General features: G+C 36.6%; 1 protein-coding gene across 1 annotated transcript in view; it reads right to left on the reverse strand.

The window, feature by feature from the left end:
• Positions 1-464: 464 nt before the first annotated feature.
• LOC115228923 (translocation protein SEC63 homolog) overlaps positions 465-21,159 on the reverse strand; it is a 37,457-nt gene continuing 16,762 nt past the window's right edge. Inside the window, exons 8-19 of the mRNA XM_029799376.2 lie at positions 20,522-20,630; positions 19,574-19,668; positions 17,661-17,796; positions 16,250-16,342; positions 14,156-14,301; positions 13,419-13,566; positions 11,443-11,624; positions 7,947-8,165; positions 6,659-6,883; positions 4,764-4,862; positions 3,949-4,053; positions 465-1,721 (exon numbers count right to left, since the gene is read on the reverse strand). Of these exons, the coding sequence (XP_029655236.1) occupies positions 1,584-1,721; positions 3,949-4,053; positions 4,764-4,862; positions 6,659-6,883; positions 7,947-8,165; positions 11,443-11,624; positions 13,419-13,566; positions 14,156-14,301; positions 16,250-16,342; positions 17,661-17,796; positions 19,574-19,668; positions 20,522-20,630 (1,695 nt within the window). The 3' untranslated portion in view covers positions 465-1,583. The remainder of the gene's footprint in view (positions 1,722-3,948; positions 4,054-4,763; positions 4,863-6,658; positions 6,884-7,946; positions 8,166-11,442; positions 11,625-13,418; positions 13,567-14,155; positions 14,302-16,249; positions 16,343-17,660; positions 17,797-19,573; positions 19,669-20,521; positions 20,631-21,159) is intronic.

Below are 21,159 nucleotides of genomic sequence, written 5' to 3' on the forward strand. Positions count from 1 at the left end.
TATACTGCAATGAGTTGGTGAGAGACTGCAAAGTTAAAAACAGGTAGTAAGGTAGCGAGCTGGCAGAAACGTTAGCACGTCGGGCGAGATGCTTAGCGGTATTTCGTCTGCCATTACGTTGTGAGTTCAAATTCCGCCGAGGTCAACTTTGCCTTTCATCCTTTCGGGGTCGATAAATTAAGTACCAGTTAGGCACTGGGGTTGATGTAATCTACTTAATACCTTTGTCTGTCCTTGTTTGTCCCCTCTATGTTTAGCCCCTTGTGGGTAATAAAGAAATAGGTAGTAAGTTTGAATGCCTTCGCTGTGTGCTTTTCATGCAAAAGAAGGAAGTAGTGCAAGATTGTTTTTGTGATATGAGAAGTGATTCATGTCTTGATCTGGTTGAAGCAACAACAATGATGGCAGCAGCAGCAGAAATCAAATCAAAGGTAAAAGAGGAAAAGAAAGGGAAATATTGAAGCAGGATTTTCAATAGTGATTTTATTAGCTTTAAGTGAAGTTAACAGAGTATTACAGAAATTATGTACAGAAGTTCCAAAGAAGATTGAATTGTTTTTGGTCTGTTGATTATAAAATGATTCTTGAATGCTTGTTCTGAAGAAACCTACAAGCTGTTTGTCCTCTAATTACCCATTTTACCTTTAAACAAAGGTAAACAGTGCATGCACCTAATATTTCAGCAAAATTTGGTCAAATAAATTTGGGACAAAAATATAAAAAAAAGAAAATAATAGTAAAATAAAAAATATACACATTTAAAGTAAAATGTTCCAGTTGTGTGTTTAAATAAGCATTAAAAAAATATTCCATGAGAAATCATAGGAAGGCAAAACAGTCAGAAAGCCAACACAACTCTGTTTAAAAATGAATGAAACAACACAAGCATATGAAAAATTAACAATTAAATATTAATAAAACTGTAATATATTTTTTAAATCAGTATTTCATAATGGACTCATCATCATCATTATTATCATTAATATTATTTATCATCATTTTAGACTTTCTCTGTTTACTGGTAAATGGATCATTTGTTTTATTGGAGTATGGAGAACAGCTTTGTTTCCCGTTTCAAGACTTGAAAATCTATAAATAATAGCCTAAAAAAAATATCTTGTGTCTTTTAATTTGTTAATCTTTCAAACACTGAAACTAGAAAACTAAAAGCTACACTGCTGCCGTGAAATGATCTGGGAAAGGCTTCGTAGCTTCGACATACAAAGGAATGCTTATTACAATCCTTCCCTAATGATTGCTGTATTGAATGCATTGGTGTAACTGTTAGTGTTGTCTTGGGCTTTTTTTCATGTTTTACAAACTTCGTCGATGAAATAGATTCATGAGATTTAAAGAAATTCATCACATATGATGCATAAAGTATCACATATAAAAAAAGCATTGCTTTTTCTAAGAATTATCTCAGTAATATTCTTGGAAATATACTGGGGCACAACAGTGATGAGACGAACAGCTGAGATGTTAACAAAAGGAGTTGAAAAAAAAAAAAAAACACAAACCCCAAAAGCCTGTAGTTATTGGGTTTATAAAACTGACATCAACACTTGTACATCAAAATATATTTATTCAGAATCAGATTCTTCATTGTCTGTAGAATAGTCAGAATCTCCACTAGCCTCCTCTTCCTTCTTATCATCGTCATCATCAGAAATTTCCCATTGTGGGTGGTCCTCAATTATCTTTGCTTGTTTTACGTCAAGCTGAATATACGAAGATAAAACAAATCAAAATATAAGAATGGAGAAATGCTTTTTGTTTTCACATTACTGGACAAATTAATAATGTCAAATCATAAAACGTGGACCCAAAACATAGAATTAAACAAATGGTAAAATCAGTAAATAGAGAGAAATCAGAAAACAAGACTGTAAAAGAAAAAAAAAATTCTTATTTCAGCATCTTAATGATAGCATACACAACAGTTATGCACTACTATTGATAAACAAGCTGAAATTCTATCCACAGTAGCAATCCTCAGTCATGTGGACTGCACCATTAAAGGTTACAGGCTTTAGTCACTGATGGTTAAATATAAAATGTTCTGATTTTAATGTGTAGAAAGATAGGCAAATATCTAAACTGGATTGGCTGTTCATCATCAGCATTGTCATTTAACGTCCGCTTTCCATGCTGGTATGGGTTGGATGGTTTGATTGAGGGCTGACAAGCCAGAAGGCTGCACCAGGCTCCGATCTGATCTGGCAGTTTCTACAACTGGATGCCCTTCCTAACGCCAACCACTCCAAGAATGTAGTGGGTGCTTTTTATATGCCACTGGCACAAGGGCCAGTCAGGCAGTACTGGCATCAACCATGACTGAATGGTGCTTTTTACGTTCCACTGGCACAGGAGCCAGTCAGTGGCACAGGCAACGACCACGCTCAAATGGGAGCTTCATTCCTTGCAAGCTTACGCATGTCCTCAGCAGTCACAGCCCATATTTCACTGCCATGTAGCATGGCTGTTCGCACACATGCATCATACTCTACCTTTTACTCCGAGCAAGAGGCCCTTTGTTACCAACAGAGGTAGGAGCTCTTTGAACTTTGCCCAGGCTATTCTTATTCTAGCAGCTACACTCTCAGAGCAACCGCCCCCCCCCCCCCCGCTACTGACTTGGACACCTAGGTAATGGAAGCTATCAACTACTTGGGAGTTTTTTTCCCTGGAATGTGACGGAAGCTGTTTTCTGCACATTCTCAGTATTTATTGCCCCTAAGCCACACAAAAACTATCTTCCTAGTTAGCCTTCCTTTGATATTGCTGCACCTCTTATTTGTCCATAGCTTACACCAGGTACATCTTATGGAGTTTTTACCTACGCCTTTTCTACAGATCAAGCAGGGCCATGTACCTGAAGGGATTTGTGGTTTGTCTGTTATTAAGCTTTCCTTTTCTAAAAATGTGAAACTCATTCACATTCAGCATTTTTCATGTATATATTTTATAGATTAAATACTTTTTTTTTTTATTGTCATCTACTGCCAGTAATTAGCTTCAAACAATGTTGAATGAATAATTTTGTTTCTATTGAAACAAAGTATAGAGAAAGACTCCTTCACAAGTAAAATGAAAAGTCAAATTGTTTTGCTTCAGGATGTTGTCTAAAAAATTTGCAGTAAATCAAAAACTGATCAAAATATGAAAACTTATTAATCTTTCAGTTATGTATTATTTTCTATTGGTTTCATCTTAACAAGGGAATCAGTCTATATAAAAGAAAAGAAATTTAGGAAAAATAATCACTAAATAAAACAGCTTGACTGTGCTGTTTTATTTTAAAATTACCTATTTTGGATCTTTTCAGTTTGAACGGCAGTTTTTAACATAATTTCTAGGTAACTAAAAAATTTTAAACTTTGTATACTGGTAGAATGTGTTTATAAAACATCTTTTTCTCTTGGCTTTATTGAGAAAATTCTATAGTTTGTAAGATATTTGTTGTTTTTTTCTTCAATTTCAACTAATCATTGACGTCCATTGAGGTAAACAACATTCTGTGCCGTATGAATATGTCCCTCGTTTAAGAAACAGATTGGGTTTATTTACATTTGTGAAGAAAAAAAAGATACCCTTCCCCCATCCCAACCCTAAAATAGATTGAAATGCAATAGATCGATACTAGGGTCATAATTATGGGTGACAATTTCATATGACACCGCTAGAAAAGACAGCTGTTCAAACTGAAAAGATATCTTATTTTTAGCCTGAAAACAGTAGGAAGATATACATATGTGTGTATACAATGATTCAGATATGTCAGATGCATATGATAAGAAGCAAATAAATGTGTGTGTGTATGTGAGTGTATTTTTAAATGAAAAGATGAGAAAAAGAGATGTGAAAAAAGGAAAGAGCATAGAAAAGTAGAAAGCAAGTAGGTGGGAATGACAGAAATAAACATAAGCAATGCAAAAAATCACTTACCCTTAAACCATGCACTTGGTCCGAATCTAAATAGGAATCAGATCTCAAATAGACTGAATAATGGTAAATGCCAGGTTTTCTTGGTGCAGAAAATTTTACTTCAATCTACAGGAAAAAATATATAAATAACATTGTCTTAGATACTAGCATCAAAAGGGTTAATATTGGTAGGATATGTTTCATGAGAAAGGAATAAGAACTGAAGCACATTGCAGATTAGGCTATCGTCATCATTGTCGTTTAATGTCCGCTTTCCATGCTAGCATGGGTTGGACGATTTGACAGAGGACTGGCGAACCAGATGGCTGCGCCAGGTTCCAATCTGATCTGGCAGAGTTTCTACAGCTGGATGCCCTTCCTAACGCCAACCACTCTGAGAGTGTAGTAGGTGCTTTTACGTGTCACCGGCACGAGGGCCAGTCTAGCGATACTGGCAACGGCCACACTCAAAATGGTGTTTGATACGTGCCATCTGCACAGGAGTCAGTCCAGCGGCACTGGCAACGACCTCTCCCAAATGCTTTGTTCATGTGCCAGTAAGGCGACACTGGTAATGATCACGCTCAAATGGTACTTTCTACGTGCCCACCGACATGGAAGCCAGACAGCTGCTCTGGTAGTGATCCTGCTCAGATGGAGCTGTTAGCGCTCCACTGGCATGGGTGCCAGTCATCGAATTTGGTTCCATTTCGATTTCACTTGCCCCAACTGGTTTTCGCGAGCAGAGTTTAGTGCCTAATGAAGGGAGGTTGGCATGGGTGCCAGTCGTCAAATTTGGTTTAGAAATTTAATGCAATGTCTAAATTAAGATTTACCTTTTCTTCATACTTTAAGCTCGAAATAAACACAGGTGCAGATATAAGCATTTTCTGTTTCCGGTCGGCAATGTACAGCCACCAACACTCCTGTTTTTCCTACAATTCAACAGAAACATAAAAGATGTCATCAAATAATAATTGAACTCAATTAACAAACACAAATCAATCCTAAACCACTCCTCTTTCCTTCCCAAAAGAATAGCCCCCTGGAATTCCCACCCTGCTCATATCTTAACCACATGTGTTGACTTAACAGAGGCTCAAGTGGCACATTAACTCTTTAGCATTTAAACTGGCCATATCCGGCCAAAAGTATTCTGCCTGTGTTATGTTCAAAATGGCCAGATCTGGTCTCTCACACCAACCCTACAATATCATTTTAAAAATTAACAGCTACCTCATCAAAATCTCAAAGCTACAAGATAATGCATGATTAGTTCAAGGCAATGTGGATGAAAAAGCATTAATTTTGGTAGAATAATGCAAACACTAAAGGGTTAAAGTAACAATTTGACTGGTCCAAGAGGACCTACAAATGCCATGGACACTGCCTCTTCCTCCAGAACCAACAAGTCAAGAAAACTTTGTATTTTGCATATGCTATGGAGTTATCTATAAATGTCCACACACATATATATATAGACATTCCCAGTTAACATTACCATATTCGAAATAGGTTGATGTTGCCCTAGGTATAATGTATTCAACAAATATATAAAATTGAATATAGAAAGTGTTAATGAACATATGGAAGAAGTCTGTCCTCCTGCAACGGCGCTTGCGGTGGTTTGGCCATGCATGTAGGCGTCCGGTGGGTGAACTGAGCTGTGATGTCCTTCTCCCAACTCCACTTCCCAACTGGTGGAAACACGCAGGTGGGCAGCTGAATACCTGGGTTACAACGATCGAGGAGGACCTCTCTGTGCTCACGGGACCGCAGGTGGTTGGCCTGCACCGATGGAACCGTGACTGGCTTGCTATCTCCAGTGAACTAGCGTAGGACTGTCGTGCATGGGCGTGCATGGGCTGCCATGGTTTGAGATGCCTCGAGGGTGGTACAAGAAGCCGACTCAACCTGCCCAGGGTGAATGTCGCCACAAGTACAAGTAATGAACATATAAAGATTAAATTTTAGATTAGTTGAATTTTTGGTCACATCTTTGGTCATAAACAGAATGGGTGCTTTTAGAGGACGTATATTTTCCTGTTAGTGAGTTGATGAATAAATGAGATGTATAACTAGTGTTTAATCATATGCCTATTTAAAATATTAATCCTTGTTCATGTTTACAATGTAAACTATTGCAACAAATATGCCAAAAGTCAATCTAATCTTTCTTAACATCAGTAAAAGTTTTGCATTCTTTATATTAATGAAGCAACTTCCCATGATAAATTCCAGCAATCTTTAAAAATTTCTGTTCGGCATTGAAATAATTATTCAGTAGATGCACCTTGTACAACAGTAAACTATTTTATCACATAACACAACAGCCATGTGGTCTGGACCCAAACAAATGAGAACAAAAAGAAAAAATTTTTTTCACGCTGAGAGTTGCTGAAGCATGGAAAGAACTGCCGGCATCAGTTGTTAGTTGTCGGAGCACTGCATCCTTCAAAACTTCCATGCTTTCTGAGATTCGCCAACACACCACACCTGATTTTCTCCCCTCCATACACACACAAGCATGTATCTGACTCATGCATTGTTCGCTTTCCAGACATTTTTACATTACTGCATGTACTTTATATGCATTTTCTGACAAGTTGTGGTGCACCTGAGCACTGTATACAATAATTTCATTATATTATATTATAAACTATCATTAAATTAATCACCATCTTCCAAAAAAACTTAGAGAATATCTCCAAAAAGAAATAATTGTACTCACAATAGGGAAATATGGACAATGAACAGGATGACTTTCTTTAGATTTTGTTTCTAAAATGGTTTCCTTCTTTATATCAGCCTGATACTTAGACCAGTCTTCATCATCATCTTTTCCATTAGGATTATCTTTCCAGTTGCCGTCTTTTAAATCCTCATCAGAGTTTTCACTTCCTTCGTGATCAGACCCATTTTCACTCTCTCCTTTACCATTCTCAACCTCTGCTGTCTGAATTAAATGCAATATATATTTTTCAATATACAATACACATACAAATCTAAGAAATCATTCTGCAAACAGAAACATATAATCAAGTTTAAAGATCCCTGCACTCAATTCTACTAGTTTTCACCATCCCTCTGGTTCGTGAAATAGAATTTGACAATATTTGTTCTCTACAATAACACTTTTGCTACACCAAGTCTAAGAAATTCAGTATGCAGATGATTTGCATATATATATATATATAAAAATTAGAAAAAAAACACCTTTTATCAATTCAAAATGAAAAATTTAATTACACTATCTAGAAAATTACATATAATAGAAATATTAAATATAAGATAAGAAATAATATACCAATGATTAAGTAATGTGCAAAATAATAAATAAAACGGATATATTTGGTATATATTTCTAAATTAAATTTTTCCCTGTAAGTTTGAAATAATATTCCCTCAATTATTATTATTATTATATATATATATATATAATATATATATATATATATATATATATATATATATTTATGTACACTCATGCACATCTGCACAATGTACATACCCATACAAATAAATCATGATCAACATTTAACATCCTTGTTCCAGGTCAGCATGTGGTAGACAGTTTGACAAGATTTGATGGGTTTAATGACTCCAATATTTGCTTTGGCAAGGTTTCTCTGGGTGGTTTCCCATCTTAATGCCAATTATTTTACAGAGTATACTGGGTGCTTTGTTATTCTAGCAAGAGTTCAACAATTGGTTGTTTTGACTATCGTTTACAACTTAAACAATAGGTAAGGGACTTGTTTTCAGCTAAAATTAGCAGAAGCAAGCAAAATGTTATTTTGCCCTTAATTTTACACATGCTTTTATAACAGATTTGATATATACTTATCATGATATTGTAGATAATAGTCACAGCAGCACCTATACAATTTATTATAGAATTTATTAATTATATGACTTATCAAATTACTTTTCTCAAAGCAACAATCATAATTATACAATCAAGTTTAAACAGAAAATATTCAATTACTTCACTGTAATATCTGAAAAATATAAAATACCTCGGAACTAGCAGGATAAATAGTAGCAACAGTTCCTTTCTTATCCTCCTTGGTCTCTGCTACTGCTGCTGTTGCTGCTGCTGCCTGTGCTGAAGATGCATTAGATCGGGGTGGTGGACCTTTAACTTTCTTATTAGATTTCTTGCCAGATTTCTTGTTATTTTTCTTCTTTTTCTTTTCCCAGGGTCTAAGAGGTCTCCTCTGTGGAGATTCAGTGACCTATAGCAAAACAAGATTCAATTGTTTTGACATCAATGTTTCCAAACTTGAATAAATGGAATGGTTTATTAGCTGAAGTAATTCTTTCTACAACTAGATGCGCTTCCTATTACAAGGAAAAGGAGTCAATTCTAACAAAACACAGCCTGATTTGAGATATTTGTGCTAACAGAATAGTTAAACTATTAAAAAGTAAAACATTGAATTCATTTTACTAAGCAAGCTAGTTTTGCACATTTTAGCATTTGCAAGAAATAACCTCAACTTCTATATATTGTTGATGCATTTCAATCTGTATATTCTCTAATCATCTTTAGATGATATCCTGAGCTAGGCCAAAGTTTGAACCAGGAACCTTTCATCATCATTCAACATTTAAGATCCACTGTTCATGCTGGCATGGGTTGGCCGGTTTGACCAAACTTGGCAAGCTGGAGTGCTGCACCAGACTCCAGTCTGATTTAGTATGGTTTCTATGGCTGGATGCACTTACTAATGCCAACCACTTCACAGAGTGTGCTAGGCACTTTTATGTGGTGTCACACAGGCACTTTTACATGGTGCCACATGGTACTACATGAACATTTTTATGTGGCACCACACAGGCATTTTTATGTGGTGCTGCACGGGGACTTTTATATGACACTGCTGAGAATGCCAACTGAAACATTGTAGAGAGGTAGAAGTTTGACAAACAGACATCACTATATATTCATCTTGAAAAAAATATGGACCATCATCATCATTTTACCATCCACTTTTCCATGCTTGAATTGTTCAGACGGAATGTGTTGAGGCAGATTTTCTATGGCTGGGTGCCCTTCCAGTAACCGCCCCTCACATATTTCCAAGCAATGTAATATTTCCTTATGGTCAGACATCTTTCTGGCAGAATAATGGAAATGAATGCCACTGCATGTAGGACAGTGACATTTATTCACAACTCTGATGCAATGTCAAGACAAAGACACAAACATACACAATCACACACATACACTCACAGACTTCTTTCAGTTTATGATTACCCCATTCACTCGCATGGCTTTGATCAGCCCAGGCTCAGAAATCACTTGCCAAAGGTGCCACACAGTGTGACTGAACCCGAAACCATGTGCATGGGAAGCAAACTTCTTAACTACAGCCACAACTGCAACTCAATAACAAAGTGATTGACAGTGTGAGGAGATGACAATGGGCCAGGAGTAATCATCATCATTTTACATATTTTCCCTTGTGGCCATGGACTGGAAAGGATGTCACAGTTCAAACTGTTTCTTATTGGAGCTACTAGCACCTAGATGGGTTGGGGATCACTAATTGCTTTAGACACCACTTGTCTTTATTTTTTTATTTTTTTTTTTTCATGATAGCACAGATGGGATGCATCATAAAATCTCAAGTATTTGTAAATTCTTAAAGGAGATGTTTACCATCACTGTGCAGTCTCTTCTTTCCCCACCCACAGATAGTTGATGAAATGAATTTCTTGACTAAGAAATACTTTGTAGCCAAACAGCCATATGTTCAACAGTCCATTAAATTTTAACTCCCTTGCTACTGTGCTTGAGAAATAGAATAAGATATAAATCACATGAGCCTGATAAGTAGTGATTCTCTCATAAAGTAAGCACTCTGTAACAAATACAGCAATTTATTTAATGTTTTCAAGATACTGACATATATTTGCATGGAAAACAAACATCTCTCTCTATCTCTTATTATAAAAGGCAGATTTTATCTGCCTCTCTTTGGGAGTTATACAAATCTACAATATAGGATTTCTTCAATTACAATTTACCTAGCATTTTTAAGAGTACAATGCATCGCGTCATGCCAGGTCCAGTTTTTAAAATAAACTCAATTAAGCAAAATTTACAGAAAACTCACATTCTGGTGTGTGTGTCAAATGCTTTTCTTAGTCTGGTTTACACCACACGCAAACGCACACACACAGTGTGCAACGAATAAAGTGAAACTAGATGTAAATTTGTTTCTGTCTATCACGCTGATAGATACATGAGTAAAATGTATGGGAAGCTAACAGATTAGAGTGAGTGAAAATGTTCTGGAAGAGAGTAAATAGCAACAGAGTGATTTGAGGAAGACTAAACTGAAAGTATGAAACAGTGTTTATGTATAAACAGACGACACTTATATAAACCCTTTCGTTACCAAACCGCCCGAATTTACCTATTCATATTTAAATGAGAATATCAGAGTAAATCTCTTTAGTACATTCGTGAAAACACGTATTATACTTCGTAAACACTTCAAATACAGTTTTGTACAAAAATCGAAGTGTAATTTTAATTCCGTGAATTATGGGAGATTTTTTCCGAAATTGTTCCTGTTGTGTTTTCAAAATTTGTAATTCTGACAAAAAATGGATACGAATTCATTATATCAAGCAGCGAGTCAGAATTCGAAGGATTTTCTACTGAAGACCTTCATAAATCTAACTCTATGACTGAAAAAAAAAAGCATCTTTATATAAGAGTGAAGTTGTGTGTCTGTCCCCTTCGATTTAGATTCGTAACTACTCCCACATTTTGCGGTGCAGTTTAACCAAAAGCGGGTAACTTATAGTCGTGATTCATATCGATCCCTTCTGGGTATTAGCGCGCGTCTACGATGAGTCTACGATTTTAAAAAAATTTACCATCATATTTTTCCATTTTAATGCATTTTTTCGCTTTTATATAAGGGAAGTAACTCTCTAAAAATATCTACGATGTTTCAACGATTTTTTAAAAAAAATTACCTTAATTTTTTTTCAATTTTTAATGCATTTTTTTGCTATTTTTTGGCTATAACTCTCTAAAAATGCTTATATAGTTATTTCCCTTACAACCCGAGCAACGCCGGGCGATACTGCTAGTATATATATAAACGGCAAAATGTCTGTCTGTGTGTGTGTGTGTGCATGTCCTTTATAAAAATCTACAATTTTTCAGTTAGAGGGCTCGCAATTTCTATGGTCATTCAAAACCGTCAAAGGGTGGTCGTGCACATCTTTACATTTCCCCAGTCACCCCGCAAAGCCATTAAAAAATCAATAGAAGTGACTTTTTTGTGAATTTTCTATCCAAAACCCAATCAAAATGCCCGAAACTTGATACACCAATTGAATGCCAGCTAGCTGTATGTGATTGGTCGGAGATTTGGACAGTACTCATGTGTATGTGTGCATGCACGCAGCTGTATATGCATGCACTAGCACTATGACCCGGGTCATAGTGCTAGTTTCAGATAAAATTGGGATGAATCAAATACAAACCCTGCTTTCAGCCTCTTCTTTTGCATAAAGATCCTCGGCTTCAATCATTTCTTTCTTATCGTCCTTTTTACTTGGGGAATCGGTATTGTTTCTAAAATGATCACCCATGCTTTCCCGCTTGAGGTTTACAGTCACAGTCACAATAGAACCAGCTGTGATGGTTGAATCATCATCATCAATGACTGAAAATTAAAGAAACAAAAACGTGTTACTAGCCATATCGAATAACTTTTTTTCATCTAACTAGTCGAAAGCAAAATTATGGAGACAACTCCTGCATTATCACTACAAGTCCTAGTTCTAGCATTATCAATACAAGCACTGTAACAACTACCACCATATACATCATGATAATCAAATTCTTATTAAAAACAGAAACAAATGTTTTGATGAATACGTAAGTTTTAGCAACTTTCAAAACAAGATATCAACACACTGTGCAAAAAAATAGGCCTTTGTCAAGAGATTATATCAGTAGCTGTTATTCCTGTTTCAAAGGAATTTAAGTCATAAAGTAAGATTTAGTTAAATCAAGTGACTAACATAAATACATAGAGATGGTCCTCAATGGAACATAAGTAAGCATTTTTGAGCATGTATAATCTGATATCTTTACTAAGGTTAAGCAATGAGCTTTGGAAAGAGATTAGGTTGTATTTATCCAGTGTGCCAGCCATGACAATCAAGTAATAAAATATGTCGTTCTTTATAAAAGAAAGAAATTGTAGTCTGAATTCTGGAGATATTTATTTATTATTATACATGGATGTATTCAAATTAATATCCGCATTCTGGTTGTTACAGCCACAAGTTCCAGACGTTGCACCCTCCAGCCTTCTTTAGGTACCTATCACATTTGGTATCAAATATTAAAGTTGCAATTCACCTGACAGTAAATTCAATCTCCATCATGAAGTTAATGTATGCTATATGTACTCTGGTTTAAGTAGAATGAACAAATGACATAACATCATCATCATCTGACATCTGCTTTTCATGCTGGCATAGGCTGGATGGTTTGAGATGGATCCAACTGTCTGTTGTGGCAAGTGGCACCAGCAAGTTAAAGAATTAACCCTTTTTATACCAACCCACCTCAGATCACCCCCTGCTTCAATGATACATCATCATCATCATCATTTAACGTTTTCCATGCTAGCATGGGTTGGACGGTTCGACCAGGGTCTGGAAGTCATGGAGGCAGCACCAGGCCCTAGTCTGATTTGGCAGTGTTTCTACAGCTGGATGCCCTTCCTAACGCCAACCACTCCGGGAGTGTAGCGGGTGTTTCTTATGTGCCACCGGCACAGGGGCCAGAGCAGGCTGGCAAACGGCCACAATCGGTTGGTGCTTTTACGTGTCACCGACACGGACGCCAGTCAGGCGGCGCTGGCATCTGCCACGTTCGGACAGTGCTTTTTACATGACACCGGCATGGGTGTCTTAACTACAATTTCCATTTGAATTTTTATTTTGCTGTTGATGTACTTGACTCAATAGGTCTCCTCAAGAACAGTGGGTCACAAACTTCCTATTTTGAAATTATCAAAACAAGTCCAAATACATCAGAGAAATAATAAAAAAAAAAGAACAAATTCTACCTTAATGTATGCCAATCAAATTCAAAGTATTAAAGAAAGAAATACTTCCATAAAAACAAAGTTGTAACAGAAATCTCCATAACAGGTATTTCAAGAAAAAGGCGGCGAGCTGGCAGAAACGTTAGCACGCTGGGCGAAATACTTAGCAGTATTTCATCTGCCGCTACGTTCTGAGTTCAAATTCCGCCGAGGTCGTCTTCGCCTTTCATCCTTTCAGGGTCGATTAAATAAATACCAGTTACGCACTGGGGTCGATATAATCGACTTAATCCGTTTGTCTGTCCTTGTTTGTCCTCTCTGTGTTTAGCCCTTTGCGGGTAGTAAAGAAATAGGTATTTCAAGAAATATCAAGTCAAGATGAGATGAAATAGTTACCTTCAGACTTTACTTCAAATGTTATATAAGGCATAGATGCAGCAACATCCAGTAAATTTTTATATTCTTCATCACTCAAGTTACGAAGAATGAATCGACGGTCATCATCTTTCATGAGCAAAAAGTCTTTCACACTTCGAATATTTCTCTAAAAGATTACAAATGTATATTTTCTTACATATATATTTACATATATATACACACACACATAATTAAAAACATTAATATTTTTACATTTTAATATTTCTCATGAAAAAGTATTATTCATCATTCATCATTGTTTAACATCCGCTTTCCATGCTGGCATGGGTTGGACGGTTTGACTGAGGACTGGTGAACCAGAGGCTGCACCAGGTTCTATTTATATTAGTTCCAATATAGCAGAAATTATTTTAGTTTTTGTATAAAGATTGTAATGATACAGCAGGCACAGTGCTAACTGTTAGAAAAGAAATAATAGTCGATTGAACTCTCCCCTGTATACTCTCTTTTACTCTTTTACTTGTTTCAGTCATTTGACTGCAGCCATGCTAGAGCACCGCCTTTAATGTATATTACTTTTAATTTTACCATCCTGTGAGATTTGAAATAGAAATATAAAAGAGATTTAAATCTTGTAAAGTTTTTATCTGTATCATTCACATACTTCATAATCAATGAAAAAATACAAAGGTTAAAAGTTAATGTTTGTCTATAATACTGAATGACTAGATTATATACAAGAATCAATATCTTACTTTACGACAAACAAAGTATTTCAACATATCCTGTGTTATGCAAGGCAGCTGAAGAAGAGCAGGGGACTTCTCCTGAAGAGCTTGGGTTAGCAGCTGAGATAATTTCATTATATTTTCAAGAGTATCCAAAGTGGGCATAGAAAAACCTACAAGAAATGAAAGTATGCACAATTGTTTTTATATCATTAGAACAATTATCATCATTTTTAATGCTCACATGGGTCCGAAAGAAATTGTGGAGGTGAATATTTTACAGCTAGATGTTCTTCCTATTGCCAACACTTGCCCATTTCCAAGTAGGGTCACATTCCCCCATGACCAGACATGTTTTCATGGATTGAAAATGAAGGACACTGCTTGTATGACATTGACACTCATTTACAGCTTTCATGCGATGTCAAAGCTAAGAGACACTAACACACACAAATATATACAAATATGATGAACTTCCATAGTTTCCATCAACCAAGTCTACTCACAAGGTTTTGGTTGGCCCTTGGTTATAGAAGACACCTGCCCAAAGTGCCATGCAGTGGGACTGAACCCAAAACCATGTGATTACGAAGCAAGCTTCTTACCACACAACCACACCTGTGCCTATATATATATATGCACTAAAACTTAATAATTAGCAACAAAATTCAATAATATTCTTTGCTAATTATTATCAACATTACCCTTATATCAATATCAATTTTTCCCACATTTGTATTAATTGATCATACCAGCAGAATACAATACCTCCATTTGTCGTGATTCTGCAGATCTGAGAATATCACATGCCAACCAAACAATATTCTCATACCTAACCCTATAATTTTTTACCATAGTTTTCTTGACCTATTATTATATGTACTCTGCATTGTCAGCTCTTAGCACTTTTTCCCCAACTAATCATTCGTTCTTAATACACACCAAATTCTATACAACCATCTCTTTTGCACATATTAACCAGGGCTTTTCTCAACTCAGTTTAAATCAGCCTTTCTCATAGATTAACAGCTCATCAGGCAGATATGATGGTCACTTCTCTTCAACTGCAGTAGATTTCCTCTGCATACAGCCCATATTTCACAATATACAGTATCACACATCTAATAGTCTGGCCTTTGAATGTAGAAAAAAGCTAAAATGGATTATGTGAATAAAAAATAAAAGAAATAGTAATTTCTAATGTTAACTGCCAGAAGTGATCAAATAAGATAAAAATGTTTACTGGCCTTTATTGAATAGTAAATATATTTTTTAAACTCTTAAGAATATAAAAAAAAATTAATAAATCACAAACCACCAGCAGAAGACAATGCATTGAATCAATCAAGCAATAGAACATAATATAACATATATGTGTTTGATAAGTGTCATACATGAAACTATTAGCCTTCAAGTCACTTTGTAACTTAATGCCAATTATCCTCATCATTTAACCTCCATGTCCCAGGCTGGCATGGAAAATCTTGCCCAGGATATTAATCTCCTGGAAGCCGTTCAGCGACGTGCAACCAAGAGAATACCCTCCATCAGACATTTGCCATATTCTGAACGCCTTACTTCCCTGGGCATGGACACATTGAAACTTCGACGTCTGGCAGCTGACTTGGCAGACACCCATAAAATTATTAACCAGCTTACAAACAATAACTCTGAGCACCTTTTCAAACTCCACCTGTCTAACACCCGTGGACATGTTTACAAAGTCAGAAAACAGCACAGCTCCCATGACTTTCGGAAACATTTTTTCACGCTAAGAGTTGCTGAAGCATGGAACAAACTGCCGGCATCAGTTGTTAGTTATCGGAGCACTGCATCCTTCAAAACTTCCATGCTTCCTGAGATTCGCCAACACTACACCTGATTTTCTCCCCTCCATACACACACAAGCATGTATCTGACTCATACACTGTTCACTTTCCAGACATTTGTACATTACTGCATATGCTTTATACGCACTTTTGACAAGTTGTGGTGCACCTGAGCACTGTATACAATAATTTCATTATTATTATAGGGAGATACAGATAGATAAGAATGAGGTAGTGATATGCAGAAAGAGACAGAAAAAGATGGATATAATGACGATTGGTTTTCACTTACATTTGCCATGAACTGCTCCACCAACTAACTGAGGAACAACATTCACCATTTCATTGATCAAGCTGGGACATTTCTTTAATATATATTGTTTATCTGAAATAAAAGAAATATTTGTAATTTAATACAAACAGATTTTTTCAAAATAACTGGAAACAGTTTTGCTTTAATTTAAACTGCCTTTGGTTTCATTATCAAGCAATAATCTAAAGATTGAAATAATATATTTTTTAAAGTAATAATCTAAAGCTCAAAATGATATTTAGGTTATTGCAGCCTTCCATGCTGACATAGGTTGTACAGTCTGGCAGAACCCAACAAATCTGAGGGTCACATTGTGCTTCAATGTCTGCTTTGGCATAACCTCAATGGTTGAATGCTCTTACTAATGCCAACTACATGACCAGAAGCAGTGAATTATAGTACCTATCTACACCCTGTAGACGGGACCATTTTTGAATTCTTTTCCCAACAGACTGGCACGAAGTTACACACTCCAACCTCTGACAGACCAACATATTATTTCCTCCCTCTGCCAATTCTACTTTTTCTACCAAAGCCTAGCCAGGCTCATGGGCCCGGTTTCTCGGTTTCAATAGCATATGTGTTCCCCAGCTGGACGGGACGCCAATCCATCGCAGCATTACTCATTTTTGCAAGCTGAGTGAACTGGACCAATGTGAAATGAAGTGTTTTGCTCAAGAACACAATGTGTCGCCCGGTCAAGGAATCGAAACCACAATCTCACGATCATGATGCTGACACCCTAACCACTAAGCCACACGCCTCCACTCTGCCATTTCTACTGTTACACTCCCAGCTCATTTATTTCTCCTTATCCCACCACTCATAATTATGCCCAAACCTGTAAGACCCACACCTGCCATTTATATCCAGTGCCCCCACACACCTACCCTAACACCAGCTCTCTAGAGTTCCCTCCTAGCAGCCAACTTTGAATTGATTAAGAATGACATTCACTGTGACAATTTCACCAGTCTTGGAAGGCCTGCAAAGACAACAGGTGCAGCCCCACTTCAAACCAATACAGTGAATAACAAAAGCTGAAAATTATGAACATTAAGCTTTTAAGGATAGGACAAAATACATGCAAAAGCAATTTTGAACATATAACATATGGTTGGTTCAAGTAGTTCTACAGTTTAGTAGTAAGAAGGGTATGCCCTTCCAACTGCTAAACAACAGCAGAATTAGTAAAAAATAAATTGATGGAAGCAGAAATATAGTGCTTTGAGACAAGACACAATACAATTGCTGTAGTAAAATCTGAATTCCTGATCTTGTGCTCAGTGTTCCTGTCACAAAATCTTGAATTCATTCATGGCATCATGTCAAGAACGGAATGTCATTCATATGGATGATATAAATAACTTCAGTTGTGTGTGTAGCTTACCTATCTCCAGTGAGTCCGCTGGAAGACTTTTCCGTGCCATATGAGCAAACAACAACACTCTGGCCTTAATACTGTAAGGGAAGCACAGTGGTCGCTCTTTATTGTTTTCACCCAAATTGCTTAATTCTCGCATCAGCTGTGCAAATAAAAAAAATTAAAAACTCATATTCAAGCACCTCTTTATGAGACTATGAAACAAAAGTTAGCCATTATATATACATATACGTAGATATTTTGCAAACAACTTGCACATGCAAGTGTTACCATTCAAGTACTCCACATACTGGAAGCCAGTAAGTGTATGGGGTCATCAGGAGAGAATGTGCGCAGTTTCAGGGCCAGCCTCTCAACAACATCAATGTGCACCACCCCGCCTTACTGATATGAGGCCCTGCTTGCTAGATCAACTGGTTATTAAATACAGCTCAATATTCTTCTAGCCATCGCACATCATCTCTGGCATGGGTTAGATGGTTTGACTTTACGTTGTGAGTTCAAATTCCGCCGAGGTCGACTTTGCCTTTCATCCTTTCGGGGTCGATAAATTAAGTACCAGTTACGCACCGGGGTCGATGTAATCAACTTAATCCGTTTGTCTGTCCTTGCTTGTCCCCTCTGTGTTTAGCCCCTTGTGGGTAGTAAAGAAATAGGTTTGACTGAGGCCTGGTGAGCCAGAAGGCGGCACCAGGGTCCAATCTGATCTGGCAAAGTTTCTACAGCTGGATGCCCTTTCTAACACCAACCACTCAGTGTAGTGGGTGCTTTTATGTGTATGTATATATATATAAATACACACATGTTTTTCATCACCCAAATTATTTGCGAATATGAAAAATAATCTGTTTCAAAAAGACATCTTTTTGATCATCTGGGTCGTTCTCACACCATAAAAGTTGCACAAATCACAACTGTTTCCTCACATGAATAGAGATATATTGAATTAAGGGTTAGCCATTCGTAGACATACAGGAGAAATAAAAGAAACTAGATCACTGCAAGCTGTAAAATGGTTGCATTCTCTACCTGCTGCTGACATATTTTTTCCTTCACACCACAAGAAAGTACCTGACTCTAAATCCCAAGGTTAGTCAACCAAGTGGCCATAGAGTAAAATACTTGGTTATCTGATTTTATTTCAGGCAGTATAGTCATTTCTATCACAGAATTTTGAATTTTCTATATATGTTCTGGTAAATATTTCTTGGTGCTTTCCTCTCAAAGGAATCCTTATCAGTATTATTGTTCTGCTTGTAGATTTATCTCACTGCTTATCATCGTTTAATGTCCGCTTTCCATGCTAGCATGGGTTGGACAGTTCGACTGGGGTCTGGGAAGCCAGGAGGCTGCACCAGACCCAGGAGGCTTATGTGGGGGTATATCACATTAACTACAAATAATTTAAGCATTGTATCATTCACCAACACTATATCAATAAAATTTTCTAACATTTTCTACAAGTTTACAAATACATCTTTTTATCTAACAATACAAAAAAAGGAAAAAGTGTAAAAAGAATTACAAAATTCATTTCACCAGACTCCTGCCACTACAACATCACTAGCTTCAAGTAACTTATGCTCTTAGTAATGCAACAACTTCTAGTAAGCTTTGTACCACATCCACCCAAGCCCACCAGATAAAAACCATTCTCCTGCTTTTCACCCACATATTTTCTCTATAAACATCAAAATACAGCAGTTCAAGCTAAACGTTAATTGCATCAACTTCATCCAAGAGGGATGTCTTACAAAGGTTACCAGTGAGGTTCTTTGTCTTCGTCCAACTAAAACAATTATACAAACAATATAGCAGGTATTAAATCCAATGATAAAATTATTCAGACAATAGAGTTAAGTGTCTTTTCCATCGACATAACACACTGGATATATAAGTATATATAATCTGATACATACAGCAGGAAGTTCCTCGTTGTCACTTGGCCGCTCCACAATCTCAGCATTGTGCAATCTGTCATATTCCCAAGAGGAAGCCAAAATCATAACAACACCTTAAAAAAAAATTTTAATACATCAGAATATAACCAATTTTGTTATAGTAAATTATTTAAAGACAAACAAAACATCTATCTTTTTATGCAATTCGTTTATCACTGTAGATAAAATGACTGAATGGAAACGATAAAAAAAATGATCATTTGTTCTTAATTGTCATTAAAGATTGGATGTTACATAAACAGGCTTCTTATTACACAAACATTACATGGATTCACTGAAGCTCCGGCATCTGGCGACGGACTTGGTAAACACCCACAAAGTTATCAACCACCTCACCAACAACAACACTGAACACCCTTTTGATCTCCATGTGTCTAACACACGTGGACATGCCTACAAAGTCAGAAAACAACACAGCTCCCATGACTTTCGGAAACATTTTTTCACGCTCAGAGTTGCTGAAGCATGGAATAAACTGCCTGTGTCAGTTGTTGACTGCTATGACACTGCATCCTTTAAGGCCCTCATGCTTTCCGAAATCCGCCAAAACTACACCTGATTATATATACACTTTAGATGAGTTGTAGTGCACCTGAGCACTGTACACAATTATTATTATTATTATTATTATTAAACTTGCAATAGAAAGATAAGCAACTTTTATTATTATGCTAAAGTAGTCATTACACGGTTTCAAATGAAAAGTGTCTAATAGAAAGACGGGAATTTTAGCAGTGTATATAAACAATGAAACAGAAGCGTGTCTAAATAGAATAGAGAATTAAATGGTGATTATGTAAATGATTTCGTAAATATACCTTGATCTAAAAAGTTTGATGCACTGAGGTTATTTACAACTAAAGGTATAATACAGTACAATACATAGAGATAATATAGAATACTCACGTTTAAGATGCATGCTTGGTGTCTTGTTAAAGAAATACAGATATAAATGGGTAGTATCAAGTAAAACTTGATCAGCACTGAACTTGATTGAACGGTACCACCATACACCCTGCAGATAGATAGATAAATATATTTATATATATATATATATAGTAATCCCATGCCATATTGTGGTTCACTTATCGCACACATAGAACATCACGGTTCATCTATCACACACTCAGTATAATGCAGTTCACCTATCACACACTCAGTACATCATGGATGTGGAGGCGCAATGGCCCAGTGGTTAGGATCGCGGTTTCGATTCCCAGACTGGGCGTTGTGAGTGTTTATTGAGCGAAAACACCTAAAGCTCCACGAGGCTCCGGCAGGGGATGGTGGTGATCCCTGCTGTACTCTTTCACCACAACTTTCTCTCACTCTTACTTCTTGTTTCTGTTGTACCTGTATTTCAAAGGGCCGGCCTTGTCACTCTCTGTGTCACGCTGAATATCTCCGAGAACTACGTTAAGGGTACACGTGTCTATGGAGTGCTCAGCCACTTACACATTAATTTCGCGAGCAGGCTGTTCCGTTGATCGGATCAACCGGAACTCTCGTCGTCGTAACCGACGGAGTGCTTCCAACATCATGGA

The sequence above is a fragment of the Octopus sinensis genome, linkage group LG2 (assembly GCF_006345805.1).
Source record: "Octopus sinensis linkage group LG2, ASM634580v1, whole genome shotgun sequence".
In the NCBI taxonomy this organism is placed as follows: domain Eukaryota; kingdom Metazoa; phylum Mollusca; class Cephalopoda; order Octopoda; family Octopodidae; genus Octopus; species Octopus sinensis.